General features: G+C 45.4%; 1 protein-coding gene across 1 annotated transcript in view; it reads right to left on the minus strand.

Annotated features, from left to right (window-relative positions):
* PAPPA (pregnancy-associated plasma protein A, pappalysin 1) overlaps positions 1-20520 on the minus strand; it is a 403905-nt gene that overhangs the window by 15210 nt on the left and 368175 nt on the right. The window contains exon 21 of the mRNA XM_015407600.1: positions 11422-11520. Within this exon, the coding sequence (XP_015263086.1) occupies positions 11422-11520 (99 nt within the window). The remainder of the gene's footprint in view (positions 1-11421; positions 11521-20520) is intronic.

Below are 20520 nucleotides of genomic sequence, written 5' to 3' on the forward strand. Positions count from 1 at the left end.
AACCCCACCCCTGCGTGCACGTCACATCCGGGTGACGTAGATACGTTGCGCGTGCGCGCACACCGGGGGGTCCCCAGGAGTCCCCCGCCGAGGAGGTGAGTACCATTTGGCAACCCTACACTACTCAATGGGGTAGCAGGGGAAAATGCTAGGGAAAAGGGGGGGTCGGTGTCACAACAATGCCGTCACATCACTTCTGGTATGACCTAGAAGCTACATCATTTGTGGGGTGCTTCTCTAGGGTTAAACCACAGAATTTGGGGTGAATGTCAGGACATTGTCCCTATATGATGACATCAATTGCACGTTGTGCTGGAAGTTACATCAGTGAGTCGCCAGCAACATCATGACATAACCAGCAAGGTGCCCCCCAAAATAAGTTTCCTGGTGGTTGTCATTACAGTGTGGTAGCATACCTGTTAATGGGTTAAGCCAGAGGTGTTGAACTCATTTGTTATGAGGGCGGGATTTTAAATAAATGTCACTTTGTCAGGCCAGGCCTGGCATCCGATAAAATGTAATGCCAGATACAGGAGATGATATAAACTTTATAAAGGATTCAGGCAAACCCAATTAACAATATTATTTTTTACTCAAAATACACACAGTTGCTCACGGACTGGATAAGAGTCCTGGATGGGCTGGTTTCAGCCCCGGGCCACATGTTTGATACCCCTGAGTTAAATATTTTGTGCACCTTACCCCAAGTTTGAAATCTTTACAATGGATGCCAATTTGCTTCTGAATTCAATTCAAGGTATCAAATGTTACAGAACTTCAGGATTGGAACCCTCACATTAGTGGGATCATTTCTACCCACATAAGCCCATATGGCAACTCCATTCATCTATGTGGTTCTTCTGGCTCAGACTTGGGTATCTTCATTGGCTGTTCCCATTTTAAAGAACAGGGTTTGAAAATTATATAAAGGCCAGAAGTGCTTTTGGTGATGTCTGACGAAAGGACAGCTGTGTTACTGAGTAATCAAGGAGCTCAATTTTAAGAAGTTATATGCATTTTTTTTAGGTATTGCGGTTTTAAATTTGTGAATGTGTTGACTTGTATGTAATTTGAGGCCTGTGGTACAGAGAAAAATGGGATATGTTTGTTTTGTTTTTAAAAAAAATAAATACACCTATCCAAGCATTTAATTTTTAAATTAAGAAACACACAAAGTCTCAAGAGACTGCAAACAATAGCAAAACAGACTAGCAAGGGAGATTTGAGAACCATGGCAATTGAATGAAGATTGTGGCAACACTGGATGACATCAGTTTGGCCTTGCTGGAGGTTGAGCACCTCCCTCCTTGGAAAAGAAAGGACGCTTAAAGCTCATTTATGCATAATCTTGAGATCCTAGCAAAGATGTCTGCTTGCGCCATCAGCCACGGTGTGTGGTTATCCTCCTCCACAATACACACATATACGCATGGCCAATTGCTTGCTCAATTTAACAATGTGGTGTTTTCTTTCTAAAGCATTTGTCTTCCCTTAAAATAAGACAGCAGAAAGCTTCATAAGCATTCAGGCGGTGGAAGCTCTGGGAATCTGGGCTGGGTCAAGAGGTCACAGACATTAAAAGGAAATAGGATTTTGTTTGCTCTTAATGGAAGGGACCTTATCCCCTCTAGATCACTGGCAGAAGGCCTTGCTCCCTGCCATTGGCTGGGCTGGGCTTGGTGGAATGGTCTTTGTTGAGCCTCAAAGGCACTCCTGGGTCAGTTGAAGGGCAAGCAGCTCAGCAGATTAACACATTCCCTCCTCTGGCTGGCTCAGCATGACTGCCTTCCTTTCACTGCCAGAACAGCAACCTAGCCTGCCTGGTTCGTCATTGGTGGGTGGATCTTGAACCTTGAAACCATTTTTAGGAATATGCACTTGATTCTTCTTCTCTATGAATGGGTCTGTCTGTCTGTCTGTCTGTCTCTCTCTCTCTGTCTCTCTCTCTCTCTCTCTCTCTCTCTGTCTCTCTCTCTCTCTCTCTCTCCACCCTGACCTGGATAGCCCAGGCTAGCCCAGTTTCATCAGGCTGCTAAGCAAGATAGGCCCTGGTTACTATTTGGATGGAAGACCACCAAAGAAGTCCAGGGTCACTATGCAGAGACAGGCAATGGCAAGCCACCTCTGAACATCTCTTGCCTTGACAACCCTATGAGGTCACCATAAGTCGGCTGCAACTTGATGGCAAATAAATATATACATTTATAAGTTATAGTGGACAGCCAACTGAACATATGTCATCGGTGTAAACCGCAAAAGCCATTTAGAGCTGAATAAACAATAATGCCAATACCACAATTGTATACTTTTCATTCTCGGGACCCTTATTAAAGGGTGCACTGGTGTTGTTGGCAACATGATTAAAGATGGCACTTGATATATTAGAAAAGATTATAAGGAGACAGTCAGTAGGCTTGGAAGAGGAATGCTTGAAAGAACTGCGAACAAGGGTTAGCCTTGCAAAAGCAAGATGTGTCAGGATGAGAAAATATTCTGTTTTGTTGAGAATATCTGTATAATACAAGTGTTTGCAACCATGTATTTGGTGCAAATTTTTACAAACATTTTTGGGCGTTTTTTGTTTTCAGAGATTCATTTTCTGTTTCTCTGCATCAATACCCATAAAGTGGCTTCCAATACCAAAACAATCCACAAAAATGGAAATCATCCATTAAAAGCACTAATCGCCATATAAACTTACATTAGAGCAGGGGTCTTTTTGTAGAAAAAGAGCTGCCAGAGCTCATTAGCATAACTCATTAGCATATACCACACCCCTGACATCACCGGAAGTGTGTCATAAGGCCACACCCCCTGAAATCACCGGAACCTCTTGATGACTTTTGTTTCTTGTCCTTGGCCCTTTCTTTATGTTGGTTATGGTCCAGCTCCCCCTCTTCCTGTCACATGACTCTGATATCACACCCCGGGATGCTCCTTTGTGAGTGACTGGCATTAAAGCTATGAGTGAGCAATTTGGCTACTGCATAAATTAGTTTGCTCTGGAGGCATCTTTCCTGAATTAAGACAAAAATGTATGAGCCGGAGGCTAAAAAGCTGTTAGCTACCTTGCACTTAGAGGAAACACTGGACAAAACCCAGGTGCCCTCAGGAGGTCCACCAGCAGGGCCAAAACTCCAGGAGCCCACCCACTCTTGCCCCCCAAGCACCAAGAATGCAGAGCATCACTGCGCCAGACATAAGAACATAAGAGAACCATGTTGGATCAGGCCAGTGGTCCATCCAGTCCAACACTCTGTGTCACACAGCAGCCAAAAATACCAGGTGCCCTCAGGAGGTTCGGCAGTGGGGCCAGAACACCAGAAGCCCTCCCACTGTCCCCCCCCAAGCACCAAGAATACAGAGCATCATTTGCCCCACACTGAGAGTTCCTATCTATACCTTGTGGCTAAGAGCCACTGGTGGACTAGCAGCAGCACAGAAGGCCTGCCCCTAGCACTGCATCAGCCTACTATTGTAAGGTAAGCACAAATGGGAAACCATATACAAAAGATAAATACACTATGTCACACATCAGCCAAAAATACCAGGTGCCCTCAGGAAGTCCGGCAGTGGGGCCGGAACATCAGAAGCCCTCCCACTGTCACCCCCCAAGCACCAAGAATACAGAGCATTCCTCGCCCCAGACATAAGAACATAAGAGAAGCCAATGCTGGATCAGGCCAATGGCCCCTCCAGTCCAACACTCTGTTACACAGGGGCCAAAAATACCAGGGGCCATCAGGAGGTCCAGCAGTGGGGCCAGGACACCAGAAGCCCTCCCACTGCCCCCCAAGCACCAAAAACACAGAGCATCCCTTGCCCCAGACATAAGAACATAAGAGAAGCCATGCTGGATCAGGCAGGTGGCCCATCCAGTCCAACACGGGGGGGGGGCTTCTCCCGGCCGCGAGGAAGCATCGACGGGGGTGTGGGTGTGGGCCTCCTGCCGGCCGCTCCGCACGGCCCGGAGGAAGCAACAATGGGGGTGGGGGAGGTGAGGGCCTCCTCCCGGCCGCACAGGAAGCACCAACGGGAGTGGGGGAGGTGGGGGCCTTCGTTCTAGCCGCTCCGAGCAGCTAGAGCGAAGGAGGGGGGCGAGCCTGAGGATGAGGGAGGGGGGAGAGAGATTTTCCCGGCGAAGCGCAGCTTCACACTCTGCCGGGAAAGGGGGGATGGGGCCTCCAGGCCTACCCGAGGCTGCTCCAGCAGCCTCGGCTAGGCAGAGGGGGTGAGGGGTGGGGAAGCCTACTTACCCTCCTGCTTCGTCCTCGTTCTTCAACAGAATGAGGCTCGAAGCAGAGGGCGGCCTGAAGAAGGGGGTGGGGCTTCACCATGTGACCACCCTGCCCCCCGGAGCGTCTCTCCCGGAGCGACGTACCAGGGAGCTCCGGTAGGATGAGAGGCCTGCATTAGAGCCCTAAGAGTTATACCCTTCTAAGTTAATTGAAGTCAAGGGGCTTAGAATAGTGTACTTTGTTTAGGATTGCACTGTAAGTCCATATAGTTTTAGATGCACACTTCAAACATCTCTGGTGTATACCTAAAGAATGTACAATGCAACTCTATGCATGTTTACTCAGAAGTCAGTCTCGCTTTGGTCAGTGGGGCTCTCTCTCAGGCAAGCGTATTTAAGAGTGCAGCTTTAGAAGAGGAAATGGCCCTCACTGCATTCCTCAGCAACTCTTACTGAATTCCTCCTTAGGTTCAACATATAAATAACAATAATAATATATAATACTGATTTATTAACATACAAATAAGGTTGAAAAATGTGTACACTTTATGGGATAAATCGTGCGAGGAAACAGAGAAGATAATATTTAAAAAGACTCAGGAATTCGATTTGCACAAGGGAGAAACTGAAATGGAATGGTGATTTTCAGACCGAAACAGCACTGATAAGGAATGCAACATAATCCTTGGCTGGAAGACAGAAATCCACAGACCAATATAATGGGAAATAAAGGCAAAAAGATATGGGGGTGGGGGGACAAGGTCAGGGAGAGGTAAGAAAAAAGAGTTTTCTGTGGGCAGTGAAAGACAATGGGAAACCAATGGATGAATTTATGGTGAAACATCCCGTGGTCTGAATGATAAATGATTTTGGCAGCAAAGTTTTGAAAAGAGGTGAGAGTTCTGAGTGAGGACAAAGAAAGGTCAATGAGAAGGTGAAGGTACTCAAGTTTTGGAAGATGACGAATCAATTAAATCAGAAGGGGGACAGAGAACAAAGGATTTGGCAACACATTTAACAATACAGTATACTATACTATTATAACAATACGTGGGGACACACAAGTAACTGGCGGCAGCAACCATCCCATTTCCTACCTTTGCCTGTCCCCCCCTCTCACCACCCCCTTCTCTCTCACTCTCTCTCTCTTTCTCTGTCCTCCCACTCCTTTTTTTAATCTCTCTCTTTCCTTCTCTTTCTGTTCTCTCTCCATCACGCTTACGTCTCTTGTCTCTTTCTCTCTCCCCCACCCCTATAACTTCCCCCTCCCTCCCTTTCCCCCATTACTCTCTTTTTCTTTCTTCCCCCCATCAATTGAATCCAGCCTGCTGGCAACCCAACCGCTCTCCCACTCATCCTTCCCTCCAGATGCCTCCCCACACACACACTCACTGATCCAGGGACCTGGCTGAGGCAGCTTCAAGACCCCCCCCCCCCCCCCCGGCCTCCTTGACTGACTGTTGAAGGGTTTACCAGGGTAATCCTCCTGTCTCTAGGGAAGTTCTTGCCAGAGCTGTCAATGGCTCGTCTTCCTGCCACAACAAGATCCCAGGCAGCTTATAAGGGCCCCGCACAGCCATCTCTCCACCTGCCCCCAGCCTTTGCCAGCTCCCAGTGTGCCCATTTCACCACACGCTCCCCCAGCTTCCTCCATTGCTGGTGCAGCTGGACCCTGCGCCGCTTCCCCCACCATGGCCCGGCCTGGCTTCCCCCAGCACAACTTCCTTCAGCATGGCTTCCTTGGCTGGCTCCATGCACGCCCATCTCCCCACTCAGTGATGATAGTGATGGGGGGAGCCATGTCAGGCTTGGCCAGGCCAGAGCTGGGGGAAGTCACATGCCAGCAGACCCTGGCACTGGAGTTGCCTTGTGTGTGCAATTGATGGCAATGACTCCTGTTTGGGGCTTCTAACCCCTCCCCTTTTTGAAGGTTTCAGATTTTTTTTTTTTTTTTTTTTGCAAACTTGAGGCATCCCTCAAGTTTGAAGGGGGAAAAAATCTCCCTTCTCTCTACCTGGTCCCAATCTGCAGATATAAGCATTCACAGATCAGACTGGGTTGGCGATGATAGATGGACAGACAGACAGATAGATGGAGATATAGATATACTCAGAGAGAGGAAGAAATCAAAGAGATGCAAAACTTTTTGCTTCATCAATAGAGCAGGATGGTCATGTTTTCCATGAAACTGTTCCATGAACAATCAAGCAGAGGCACATAGGAGGAAAGTTAAGTCTATGAGTGCAATGAGAAGACCCATGGACAATTATAAGGCAGATAACTGACGATGCAGGACTGGGTGCTAAAGGATGGAGAAGATCAACTGGAAGTCATCAACTTATTGTCTCACTTCCTAATGCTTCACAGAAACCCATTTAAGATGGTGACATCTGTCTTGAACAGCAGTGCACAGATCTGTACACAGGACTCCAACCCAATGCTCAGAAGGGTATTTTGCTTTCTTGGACCTGGAACCAAATCTTTTGCCAACACAAGCAAGCACAGCCTTGGAAGGGTCTTTGGCATTCTTTTTTACAGTGATATCAGCTGTTTAAGTACAGCAGCTTACTTTGCCTCATTCCAGATGTGCATTTATGACACCAATGCTATTCCATTGAGGAATGCAACTATATATATATATATATAAAAAAAACTGGAGGATGAAATGGTAGTTTTAAGATGTCAATCGCAGGGGGGATAAACCCCACCCTGTGAAAGATAAAACCCACACAGTGATGGCAATGACTGCATCCACACATTACTAGGTATTGTGGTCTTGGTGTGCTACAGAAATCCTTTGCTACTGCATTTTCCAGTGGGGACAAGGAAATCCACCTGCAAACAGTTTCTATAGCTCAATGATGTTGCAACATCCAACAAAATGTGGATGCAATCGCTATGTTTCTTCCCTCTTTTGCATGCAAAAAGGGAAAGCCTTTTCTTCATCTGGAATCAGCCGCTTCCCTGCATGTCTTGCATTTCTTGGCCTTTAAGCCCAAACTGAGTTTTAGGCCCTTTTCAAGTAGGTGGCAACATTGTGCTAGAAAGAAATGGAACGTGGTGTATTTTTAGGCAGACGTCCCCCTCCTCCCCCACCCCACTCTGACGGGCCTCTTTCGCTCTCTTTTCATTGTTTTCCCCTTTGGAATATCTCCTTTTACATTCCACTCATAAAGTTCTTCAAAGGGCAGGGGGGCTGGATTGGAGAAAGTATGACAAGAATCTGGTTTCCAGTCAAGGGTCTCAGACAGGAAAATATCTAACAGGGCTGGGCCCAAGTATCCACATGGCAGAGCATCTGAATAAGAAATCATGCAGGTACCTTGCAAGCTCCACTAAGCTACAGAGTCAAGTTATCTAAAACATAAAAAGTACAGAGCTGTATATATTGAATTAGGAATCTCTTGTGGGGGCGGGAAGAGACAAATAGAAAAGAGAAATAAAATAAAACTGATCTTGAAATGGGGAGCTGAACTTTTACAATGTTACTACTGCCACTGCTTTATTCTGTCTGATTCCATGCTAGCAACAATGATGGAAAGCCAGCAATGATTATGGCAAACAAACAAAAGACTGACCGACATACAAACAGACAGATAGCTGGATATGCAGAATTTATATGGAATAAAATGTAACCTAGAATGAAATGTGCTGTTCTTCAAGATGAAAATAAAAAGAGTGTATCTGAAGTTATAAGCACCCCAGTTTCTGCTGAAGGTGAGAAATCCCCTGCCTTCAACAGGTACTTCCTGGGCCAGGAATCCTGTTGAATCCTGGCACTGCTCAGATCGGCAGTGGGAGAATAATAAAGGTGCAAATGGGAGGGGTGGTGACAGCATTCTGATGTGCTGATGTCACTTCCTGTCAGCATGCCACATGAGCCACTCTAGGATTCAGGCAAAACTCTATGTTTAAACCATAGAATTTTGCCCGAATGCTAAAGCATTCTCATTGATACACCAACTTCACTTCTGGTCTCACAGGAAGTGATGTCCGTATGTCACCAGAAATGTCATTACATCACCTGTGAGGGTGCCTCCATGTGAGTCTCCTGCCATATGCCAGCCTTGTGCTGGAACCCCCTGTACAGTACCATGCTACTTGTACAGCACATTCTTCAGTGAATGCTTAAAATAAAAGGGGATGAGAATTATCAGACAATTTTAATAATATGAAACAGTTGTAGGAAGGGGGGGGGATATTTTCCTGATCCAAGTATCCCCTTCTGGATTACCATAAACTCTCAGGGGCTTGAGCAGGCTAGTAAACTTCCCCCCCCCCCCCAAAGCACATTTGACTGTGAGCTCTAAACAAGTAGTAGTATCCCTTGCTATCAAGCAGCAAGGGCACCTAAGGATCTAGTTAGTGCTACTTCAGTAGTTATTGCATGATCTGGAATTCTGGGTTCACAGATGACACCACATTATTCATGACAGTGAAAGCCAGAAAGCATTCTAAAGAAATCCAAAAGGAACTCTCCAAATTGGGTTAGTGGACAACAATGTCACAAACAAGGGTCAATGTTAAGTAACTGTAAAATGATGCTCATGGGGGGGGGGGGTGTTTCTAACTCTATTTGTAACCTTTACCTCCACCGTGATGGGGTCTGAATAGCTGGTAACTGACCAGGCAAGAGATCTGGGGTGGGGTGGAATGGGTGGTCTTGGTGGCTAAGGAAAGTGTGTAGAATGAGTGAAAATAGCAAATTCTATGTTAAGGAGTATTAGGAAAGGGACAGTTGGAATACCACTTCATGTTACAAACACATACACACATGCACCCTGATGCTCGAAGCAGGCTTCTCCCTGAGGGATTCCTAAACACAAATATGTGAGGGTTTCATTAGTTTCACTCCCCAGATTTGTTCATAACCGACACCCACTTGAAGTGCTGTAATTTTACTTGGACCTTAATTTTGAGCACTAAGATGATTAACTGTTGCAAGCCATTTCATTGTTTAAAATAACTTCAGTCCTTTACAAGAGCTTCTCCAAGCTCTACATCTTCTGGAATAGGGGGAGGGAAAAATATATGAAGCTGGCAAGAGTAACTATGACTCTGTTAACAGCTATGAGTCTGGTTATGGAGACAACTTTAATAGGCACACCGCCTCCTCGTGGCCCACGCTGGGCAACTGTAGGGAAAAAAAAAAATTTCCCTACTGACTAAGTGTATTTCTGATGTCTCCTCCCCTCCAGTTCCACATGGCAAGGTCAGGACTTATGCCAACAAAGGATTAAATGGACCCCATCTCTAGAGGAACAGGTCCCACCAAAATCCTGGTGGTAGATCACACCACCTACCCAACTGGCACCCAGAGCGCAGAGGCTTGCCTGCATCTCTTCTCTCCCTTACCAGGGAGGGGTAAAGGATTTTGTCAGTAGTCAGGAATTCTCTTAAAGTGTGTGGTTTACTCTCTAGGTCAGTTGATTGAGACCTCAGCACCAGACATGTCCCATCCCTACATGATGACTTTTGCTGGTAGGGAGGTAATCCCGAGCCCATCCCCCCAGCCTTTAAGAAAGACAATTCTAGTTTGTTCAGTGTAGTTTATTGGATCTCACAGGACATGACCAGATGGTATCTGCCCAACTGAGCAGGGAGTTCTTGAGTCAGACTGGTAGGTGGTAATTAGAGACAGAGATTGAGAGTCCTCGGGGTCAGCGTATAGAACAGGGGTGGCCAAATTTGCTCAACATAAGAGCCACACAGAATAAACATCAGATGTCTGAGAGCCACAAGACATGAACAGATATTACAAACACATTTTTATTTAAAAATATGCAAATTTGCTTTTTATTAACATTAAATGAGACTGCCAAAAATAAAAGCAAAAGGGGTAAAACAGATATTGATAATAATATTTATTTGTCCAATGATATTTATTTGTTTGCTAATGATCTTTATTGTCACAGAGAGAGAGAAAGAGAGAGAGGTGGAAAGAAAGAGAGAAAGAGAAAGGAAGGAAGGAAGGAAGGAAGGAAGGAAGGAAGGAAGGAAGGAAGGAAAAGCATGCTCCCCTTCGCTTCCCCAGCCACCCTGCTGGGAGCCACACAATATGTGTGAAAGAGCAACGTGTGGCTCCTGAGCCATAGTTTGGCCACCCTTGGCCGCCATGTCTCTGGGTGGGTTCAAAATGGTCTATGGAGTTGAGGCTGTATGTAACATCCTTTTCATTTAGTTAACTGGACTTGGAAAGGCTTTTTGCAGTGGACGAATGTGCGTTGTTTGTCTGGTATATATAGAGGGCTACTGAGTCAAAACTCTGGTCCATCTGAACAGTTGTTCAGGAGGGCATTCTTGTAGAGGGAGTAGAGCTGTGATGTGATGGATCAACTCAGGAGGTGACCTCTTTTGGGGATGATCTAGGGTCAGTCACAGCTCTCTCAGAGCTGTTCTCTCAAGAGTAGTTCTTAAAAGAGCTCTCTCAGCCCCACCTACCTCACAGGGCATCTGTTGTGAGGAGAGGAAGGGAAGGAGAATGTAAGCCATTCTAAGTGAAGGGCAGGGTATAAATCCAATCTCCTCCTCCTCCTCTGACTGGCAGCAGCTCTCTGGAGTTTCAGGCTGAGAAAAGGTCTTTCTCTGCACCTGCTCTTTGAGATCCTTTAACTGGAGATGCCAAAGACCTGGGATGTTCTGCATGTGCTCTACCACTGAAAGGAAACTGGTTTGTACTGAGTCAGACCACTGCTTCGAGCAAAGTATTGCCCACTCCGACTGGCAGCAGCTCTCCAAGCGAGTCCTGCTACCTGAGATCCTTTGTGATGGCAGATACTAGCAATCCAAAATAGAACATTCTCCTCATCATCAACCATAACAAGCACTTGCATAATTCTTTTGAATGTTCAAATATTTTACACAGATGGTATCTATGTAATTTTTATGACACCCTTGAACTGTGAGCCACTTTTATAATACCCAGATTGGGAGGGCAAGCTGAGAGGGTTTGCCTAAATCCATCTAGTGAACTTGTGGCAGATTCTGACCCAGCTGTGCGCACAGCAAAGGCTAGCTGTAAAAAGCCTCTGCTCTACCAGGCAATAATTCAGTTTCTTTGAGAGATGTTCTTACTGAGCCACTCAGATTCCCACATGGAGGAAGGAACTTCTGCACAAAAATGAGCCCCTGCGCAACTGCAACCAGTGATGGGCTGCAACAAAACCAGAGGAATGCCAGCTTACCTTTTTAGTCTTAACTGTTGATGCGCAGCAGTCCCCACCATCATAGTTGCAAAAGGCTTTGTTGTTGCTGGCGTCACAGTAGTTGTCTCCCATGAAAGGCTGAAAGAAGGAGAGACATAAAGTTGCCATACGCCAACTCAGACCATTGGTCCATCCCATACAGTACTGTTTGGTTGGCCATGGTTCTGCCAGAACTCAGGGACAAAACAGGTCTTTCCCAGTGCCTGCTAGCTAGGGTTGCCAGCCTCCAGGTGGGGCCTGGGGATCTCCCACTTCTACAACTGATCTCTAGCTGACAGAGATCAGCTCCCCTGGAGAAAACGGCTGCTTTAAAGGTTGGTGTTGTACTGTGCTGAGACTGCTCCCCTCCCCAAACCCCGCCCTCTCCTGGATCCACCCCCAAAGTCTCCAGGTATTTTCCAACCCAGACTTGGCAACCCTACTGCTAGCTGAGAGGCGGACCTGGGCCTTTTGGCATATTGTTCTATCCTGCATAGTTTTTGTATCCTTTTAATATGCTGTAAGCAGCTCTGGAGATAATTTGGTTGAAATACAGTTGCCAGGTCCCCCACAGGCACCTGCAGGCCACGGGGGGTAGCACTGCCAGATCCATGTTGGGAAACTCCTGGAGATTTGGGGATGGAGCCTGGGCAAAACAAGGATCGGGGTGTGTGTGCAATGCTACAAGGTCTACCCTCCAAACCATCAATTTTCTCCAGGGGAACTGATCAATGCTCCCTCTAAGCTGTGGAGTTTTGTGAGCAAAAATTCTACTTTGTGAGCAACTGGCATTAAAGTTGTGAGCAAGCAATTTGGCTACTGCATAAATTAGTTTGCTCTGGAGCCATCCTTCCCGAGCTAAGACAAAAATGTGTGAGCCAGAGGCTAAAAAACTGTGAGTTAGCTCACACTAACTCATCTTTGAGGGAACACTGGAACTAATCTCTGTAATCTGGAGATGAGCTGTAATTCCAGGGGATCCCCAGGTCCCACCTGGAAACTCTCATCCCTAGGCTGAAAGGAAGGGTATGCATCATAAAAAGGCAGGTCCATATTGACTGGGCTGTGACTGACTAGTACAGCATATGCAGAAACTCCTGGGAATTCTTCTTGAAGGGAAGTGTGAACAATTCTTCTCCAACTTTTATTTGGCATATGATGGGCATGGGGAATCCTGTGCTGGCTGTGCTAGACCCCTCCCCACATGTACACTTCTGATGGTCTTATGCTTGGCCCAGGCCCGTAGATACAGTGGGGCATCTCAGGGCTAGGCCCCCTGACTTACTAGCAATGCCCCACGACTTCCCATCCAGGCCAGGGCCCCCAAGCCGCGGCAGGTGCAGGGAAGGGGCCAGGTATTCCTACGCCCACTGCTGGGGGGCAGGGGAGAAGCGTAGAGATGCCCCCTCCCCGTCTCCGGCTCCCAAGGGTGCCCTGGAGGCCAGGCTTACTGGCAGAAGATCCCCGGCTGCGGATTGCGTGCCTCCCAGATGCTCCGCAGCAGCTTGAAGGTTGCAGCAAAGGCACCCGCTGAGAGACCTCCTCCCTCGTCCTGCCCCAGGGCTGTGACCTGTGTGTGAAGAGGGAGGAATAGAGCCGTGGTCCTGGAACAGAGCTGTACTACTTCATCATACTGCAGTAGGGGGCTGCAATTTTGAACACTCCCCCCCTCCATGTAAGGTAGCCCTGAAAGTAAACAAAAATTAGCATGTGCTGGCGGAGGTTTCAGGCCAGACTTTTCCACTGCATTAATATTTTAAGGCCTTTTCTTTTTAACATAGAATCCTTAAAATCACTGTTCCCCCCACCTGCTGTCTGTCAGTTCAATTACCTCAGCTTTCTCCTGCCTCTGTCTTCTACAGGGGAAGAACATGCCTGAGACGCAGGTGTGTGTGAGGGGGTGGCTACGGATACCATTTCAGATTCTGAAATCCACACTGGAGTTCTGACGGGGCAGAATGAATCCAGGTAGTTAATGGGGTCTTTTGTCTGTTTATTAGAAATTAAGCCACTGGGCCTCAGGGAGCATAACTGTAACACCGTGAGAACAACATGGGCTCTCTGTTATCTGCATAGCTTGTTTCTGGAGTCTAGGTCTGGAAAGCACTCTCACCACCACCACCCCGCTCCATCACATAAAACACACAATTTTCTGTTCCCCTATTAAACAGCCTTGCAAGGAACTCTTTGCTGCTGTTGTGGCAGACGAGGTCATTTGAAATGACAGCCCGTCGTTCCCATCGTATGACCATTAGAGCTCTCCCTTGTGTCCTCTTTTGTTCTAAATGGAGACACATGTTGTCCTCACCCAGAAGAAACTGTCTCTGGAAAAGGAGCTTAAAGTGGTTGAGGTTTCATTTGCCTCGAGTATCCTAATGGCACGGCTCAACTCTTTCAAAATAAAATGTCCGGACGTCTGGAGAACAATTGCTGAGCATGCTGGCCTGCTTTCCTTTTGGAAGAGCCAAGGTCAAGCTCATAAATATTTCAAGGGGACACTGTGAAACATTTTAGACCCCATAAGTTTTTATCACCGTTACTGCTTTGTATATACGTAAACAGCTCCTCACAGAACTGGAAGGAAGCTCTGCATTCTCAACTCATGTACCACAACTAAGGCTGCAGAGTTGCCGGCTCATTCATTTTCAAGTGGTCTGTGTTTGTTTGTTTTACTTCAATAATAATAGAACTGGCTACATTTATCTTCTCTTGCAGACTACTAGGACTCATAATTCCTACAACCACGGCCACTGTTCCCTCTAAGATGAGTTAGTGTGAGCTAGCTCACAGCTTTTTAGCCTCCGGCTCACACATTTTTGTCTCAGCTCAGGAAGGATGGCTCCAGAGCAAACTAATTTATGCATGACCCAAATTGCTCGCTCACAACTTTCATGCCAGTAGCTCACAAAGTAGAATTTTTGCTCACAAGACTCCACAGCTTAGAGGGAGTATTGACCACGGCTGTTCATTGGATTGTTCCTGTTGCAACATGGCATCTTGGCTGCCTAAAGTGTTTGTCTCATGGTGGGATTATGTGAAAAGAAATGTTACCAAGGGTGTTGTTGGAGTTGTTAGAATATAGTAAGGTTGGGGAGCCCTGGTTTCAAATCCATCCTAAACCACCAATACTCACTTGACTGACCTGGGGCCAGTCATTTATCCTCAACCTTACTCGCCTTGCTGGGCTGTTGTGGAGATAAAACAGAGAAAGCAAGAAGCACCCTGAGCTCTTTGGAGAAAGGCTGTTATAAAAAATGTGATCAGAATGGGGGCATCGCTCTTGCACTACTCGATTGTTTGAACAAATTGAGAGTCCAGAGTGGCACCTTTAAGACCAACAAAGTTTTATTCAAGGTGTGAGCTTTCACGTGCATGCACACTTCTTCAGATATATTGAAATGGAAGTTACTAGTCCATACATATAGCTAGAATAAATAAATCTTAATAAATAAATAAAACTTGTTGGTCTTAAAGGTGCCACTGGATTCAAGCTTTGCTCTGTTGTTTTAGACCAACACGGCTACCCACCTGAATCTATCTTGATTGTTTGAAGTTACTGATACCATAACACACCAGAGGCCTGGTCCTATGTTTTATTTAACACACTTCTATTTTGCCTAAGGTTGCAAACTGCAGGTTGGAAAATTTTTGAAGATCTGGGGGTGGAGCCTGAGGAAGAGGAGGAACCTCAGCAGGGTATAATGACACAGAGTCCATCCTCCAAAGCAGCCATTTTCTCCAGGGAAACTTGTCTGTGCTGCCTCAACTGTAATTCCAGGAGATCACCAAGACCCACCTGGAAGTTAGGAGCACTAATCCTGCCATCTCCTTGGACTCATGATGCTGAACAATATAGCAAACATGTTGCAAGACATACATACATACATACAATACACACACACACACACACACACATATATATAAAAACATATATATTAAAAATATATATGTATATATAAAACATATATATATAAATATATATATATATGTATGTACCACTACTGTACCACCACTATCTGGCCCTGGAAGAGAGAACGACAGCGTCACGTAGAAGTGACGGCACTGATTGGGGTATCATCTTTAAGACGTCATCTTTATGGAAGATCCTTTCGGAACATCTAGAGCACTTAATAATGTTGTAATATTGTAGCAATGATTTTAAATGGTTTTAATGTGTTTTATGTGTTGGCTTATGCCTGTCTGTGAGCTGCCCTGAGCCCGCGTTGAGGGGAGGGAGGGCTATAAATGGAATTTATAAATAAATAAATAAATATGTATTATATATGTATACATGTATGTATTCCAATTAACAAAATTAAAACAGATTAAAATATACAGTTTGCCCAGTCAAAAACATTCAGCCTCAAAATGCACAAGCTAAAACATACAGGATCAGCAAAACTCAGAACCAAATCTGCTGGAAACATTTACCCTCCATTGAATCCTCTCTGGATTTGGACTGCCCTGCAAGCAGGGTTCCCATTTGCCCACTTATGGCTGGAGACTTCCTGCCCCCTGTCAACACTGCACAGCTGGGTGATGGGAGGAAACTGGCTGGTCAGCCAGGATGTTGTGTGTGTAATCATCATCCTTGTGTGATGACATAACTTCCAGTGTCACCCAGAAGTGATCATGCTGGGGCCAGCACACTAGCATTCACCCCAGTACTCTATGGTTTCCTTATATTTGAGTGAATGCTAGAACGTTGCCACCTTGTGATGCCATCACTTCTGGGTCACGCCAGAAGTTGCATCATTGTGTAGGGATGATGATTGTCCCCCTCCCCCCCAAAGCTCCCACTTCTCACTGAAGTTCCCACCTACTTTCATGGCTTTTTAAATGTATCAACAGAAAGTCCCTTCCCTTCTCACCCATTTTGGCAGGCCATTCCAAACGACTGGGCCCACCACAGAAAAGGCCTGTAGCCAAACAGACAATCCTAAGAGAGGCACCTTATGGAAGAGGCCGTCTGAAAAGTAACTGGCATGGAACCCAGGAGAAATGGGGAAAGGTCCCAGGTCCATCCTGGAAAAACTGATCCACCCAATTCGACACTGGTAAATAGGGCCTTTTCTCTGGGGTGCTTAGTTTCTGGATTTCTCTCCCAGAGAGATTATTTCTATTTCTCCTGTTCCTTGGTCTTCTCCATACTATGCTGTCATTGCTGTGCTGTTTCCACTACTGTTTTGATTTTTATTGTTTTTTGCTACTGTTTTTAATTGTCCACTTTTAATGTTTTTGTTGTTGTTTGGGGTTTTATCATTTCTATAGGTTTGGAAGTAGCTTTGAAAGCCTTTACAAAAAAATACAGACAAATAAATAGCTAGCCTGAAATCCAGTTAGGGTAGAGTTCAAAATCATCTCTACTAATAATAGCATTAAAAGGTCTTTTGTTTTGTGCTTTAAGAAGTCATTTGTTCTATGCTTAAGAATCCCTCCCTTAGAATGGGAGAATCCTTAAGCATTATAACACATGACACTATGTGCTGATTGCAATGTATATCTGATTTCAAGATGGTGCTCCTACTGCCTTCTCTCTAGGGTTGCCAAGAGGCCTGAAAAAAACAACCTATCTCTTCGATAGAGGCTTCATCTGTGGAAAAGGGCAACAAAGCTTTTTTGTGGCATGGAAGTAAATAATATCACCTGGGAAATAATCTCCTATTAAGCATCTATTAAAAGGGACACATTTTTTTCTAAGTCGCTTGGCGACTCTACTACTTCAACCCAATATGAATAGCAATCAGTTTTGCCCCTGTGTAACACCAAGGAGGACCAAAATCTCTTTCAGTCTGCTTTACCAAAATACTGTTTACAGTGGTTTTTGTTTCTAGAAACAGATGATGGGATGCTAAACCCAACCAGAGGAATCTCGGAACTGCCAAGCTCCTCTTTGCCTTCAGGGGGTCTCTGCTTGCATGCCTCTGCACAAGTGCACCACTGCAAAAAGCAGGAGGCATGATTGTGGGGAGCTGCTATCTGTGGCTGCAATTCTGAATGACAGCACATTGAGAGATATAAACAAACTGCAAGCTGCAAGTTAACTAAAGGTGAAATATTATGCTGTATAGGGTCTTTCTCACTGATGTAAGTACATTTGATGTCCTGCTGGGGTGGCTCTATTCTCTGTTTATTTGAAAATAAAGGTTTAATGGTTTACAACAGTTTAAACATTAGAAGATAAGTGAAATGACAGTGTTTAAAGCTATGGAGGGAGAAAAACCTCAAGAAGAATGGTAGATAGAGTAATAAACTTTCCAAGCCCATAGTAAAAGAAATATCAATGTTTAGATGATTGTGACTCACAAAAACAATGGGTTTGGACTGCCTGCAATAATCACACAAAAATTGTTTAATGTAATGATTTCCTTTCAATTTACGAAACCTATAATTGTTTCTTGTGCTTGGAAAATAACAATAAAAAGGAAAAAAGGAAAAGAAAATAAATAGGGTTGCCAGGTCTGGGTTGGAAAATACCTGGAGATTTTGGAGGTGGAGCCAGGAGAGGGTGGGGTTTGGGGAGGGGAGGGGCCTCAGCATGGTACAATGCCATACAGTCCACCCTTCAAAGCAGCCATTTTCTCCAGGGGAGCTGATCTCTGTCAGCTGGAGATCAGTTGTAAAAGTGGGAAATCTCCAGGCCCCACCTGGAGGCTGGCAACCCTAAAAATAAAGCAAGTTTTACAAAAAAGAGCCATATCTCCATTATCTAGCCAAACCCAGGTTGCATTGCCCTAGGAACACTTCACCATTCAGGGAAACATGAAGCATTCAGTGCTGGTGTCAGGGATGGGATTCTGCTTCCTCAGTGAGATGGTGTGAGTTTGCTGAAGGCAAAGCACCTTTTGGTGGCAAACCACTCTCCCTGGGGATTTGAAATGGTTTAGCATATATGCTGTCCTGCATGACCACCCCTTTGTTTCTTCCTAGGTTTTAGGCAAAGTCCCATCCAAAGGCAAGTCTTGCCCTGTAGTATTGTCTGTGGCATTTCTTACCAGTCAGGGAAGTAAGAAGAGTGCAGCAATACTTTAAAGGGTTTTTTGCTTGTTTTTTAATCAGTATTCCATAAGACAACTATATGTTTGTTGTTATTTTTAATCATTATTCCATAAGACAACTATAGGTTTGTTGTTATTATAGCTAAAACAAGACTAATTTAAGATCCCTTCCTACAAATAAGACTTTTACTCACAACTAACTTGAGCTCTTATAGGTTACAGTAAGGGCCTTTTTTGTAGAAAAAGCCCAGCAGGAACTCATTAGCATAATAGGTCACACCCAGCAGCAGAAACTCACTAGTCTATTAGGCCACACCCCTGACAGTGCAGCATATTAGCCTATTAGGCCACACTTGCATGTATTCCCTTGGCTTGCCCGGGCGCCCCGCAACTGCATGAAGCCTGTGCAACCCTTGGAGTCACGGGGGGGGGGGGGGGTCCCTCCCTGGCACTCCACGCATGCTGAGGTTTTGGCTGTAGTGGGCGTGGCCAACTCTGAAGCCAGCCGGAACTCCGTTCCTGTGCGTTCCTGCTCAAAACTAGCCCTGGACAGTGTATTTTAGATAGATCAAGATGGGTAGCCATATTAGTCTATCTGTAGCAGTAGAAAAGAGCAAGAGTCCAGTAGCAGCTTAAAGACTAACAAAATTTGTGACAGGATGTGAGATTCATGATTCATTGCTCACTTCTTCAGATACTGAAGATGTGAGCAGTGACTCATGAAAGCCCATACCCTGCCACAAATTTTGTTAGTATATTTTAGAGTTTTACTTTTAATGGTACAAGTAGTCAGCTGTGTTGATCTGAAGCAGTAGAACAAATTTAGAGTCCAGTGGCACTTTTAAGACCAACAAAGGTTAATTCAAGGTATGAGCTTTCGTGTACATGCACACTTTTCCCAATATTTTTGCATGCACACAAAAGCTCATACCTTGAATAAACCTTTGTTGGTCTTAAAGGTGCCACTGGACTCTAACTCTGTTTTAATGGTACAATTTTAGGAGCATTAATAATGTTTAATGATAATATTAATTCCTTAAAATCAAGGCAACAAATAGAGCAAATAATAAGCAATGAAGTCCTGAAATTGCCTCTGGAAGAAATCTTACAGACAGAAGCACTGCCTTCACCCCGAACAAAACGGAGGTGGACCAAAACAAAACTCGCTTGCGCGTGCACATAAATCTCAAGAGTGAGCAAGTGAGCTAATTTCAAGGAGATGAGTTAAGTGCAAAATGTAAACACAGATCTATTAATGGAGCAGTGAGACAACGTTTAATCATAGCTTTCCAGATACTTTTCCCCTTTAAAGCCCTCAGCTTCCAGTGTGCTTCGAAGCTTTCAGTTTGAAGATTCAGACTATATTTTAACCCAAGGGATGAAGAGTGTGAAACAGCATGATGGAAGTGTTACCTAAAAGATCAGAGGTGAGAAGTTATAATTAAAAAAGAGCTGCCAGTCAGAGTAGACAATGCTTAGTAAAGATGAACAAATGGCCAGACTCCATAGGACATATGCCTCTGTAGGTTTATGTCAGCATTGAGGGCTTTTAAAGGCACTGGACAAATCCATGGAAAATATCTCCTATCCATGGGAGAAAAAGAATGGGACTCACACAGGAAAATTTCCCTAGGGATAATGTCCATTCTCATTGAAAGGTAGGAGGAGAACATGAGTCATTGATTCAGTTTGAAAGCATTTTTTACATTAGCACAGCAGCATGTTTCAACAAAAGGCTTAACCCGAGAAAAGGAAACTGAAAAGTTTGGGGAAGAATCCCAATTTGACACCAGCAAAGAGCATTTGACCACAAAATTTTGTCCAGAGTCCTGGTTGTGAATTTGTGACACAAACATGGAAAGCATCTATTTCTATCTCATTACCTCATCTTGGGACTCTTTCCTTCCTTTTTCTCAGTCGTTATCAGGGGTCTTTTCGGGCCGGAGCCCTCCGGAGCGCCGCTCCGCCAGTGCGCGTGGCGGCAAGCCCCGCCCCCGGGTCCCCTAAGCCCCGCCCCCGGGTCCCCCAAGTCACGCGGGAGCCCTGCGGCTCGAGCGAGGCCCGGAGAGCCTCGCCCCCGGGTCGCCCGAGCTGCGGGGTA

The sequence above is a fragment of the Gekko japonicus genome, unplaced genomic scaffold (genome assembly GCF_001447785.1).
Source record: "Gekko japonicus isolate JY-2015 unplaced genomic scaffold, Gekko_japonicus_V1.1 scaffold1257, whole genome shotgun sequence".
NCBI lineage: Eukaryota > Metazoa > Chordata > Lepidosauria > Squamata > Gekkonidae > Gekko > Gekko japonicus.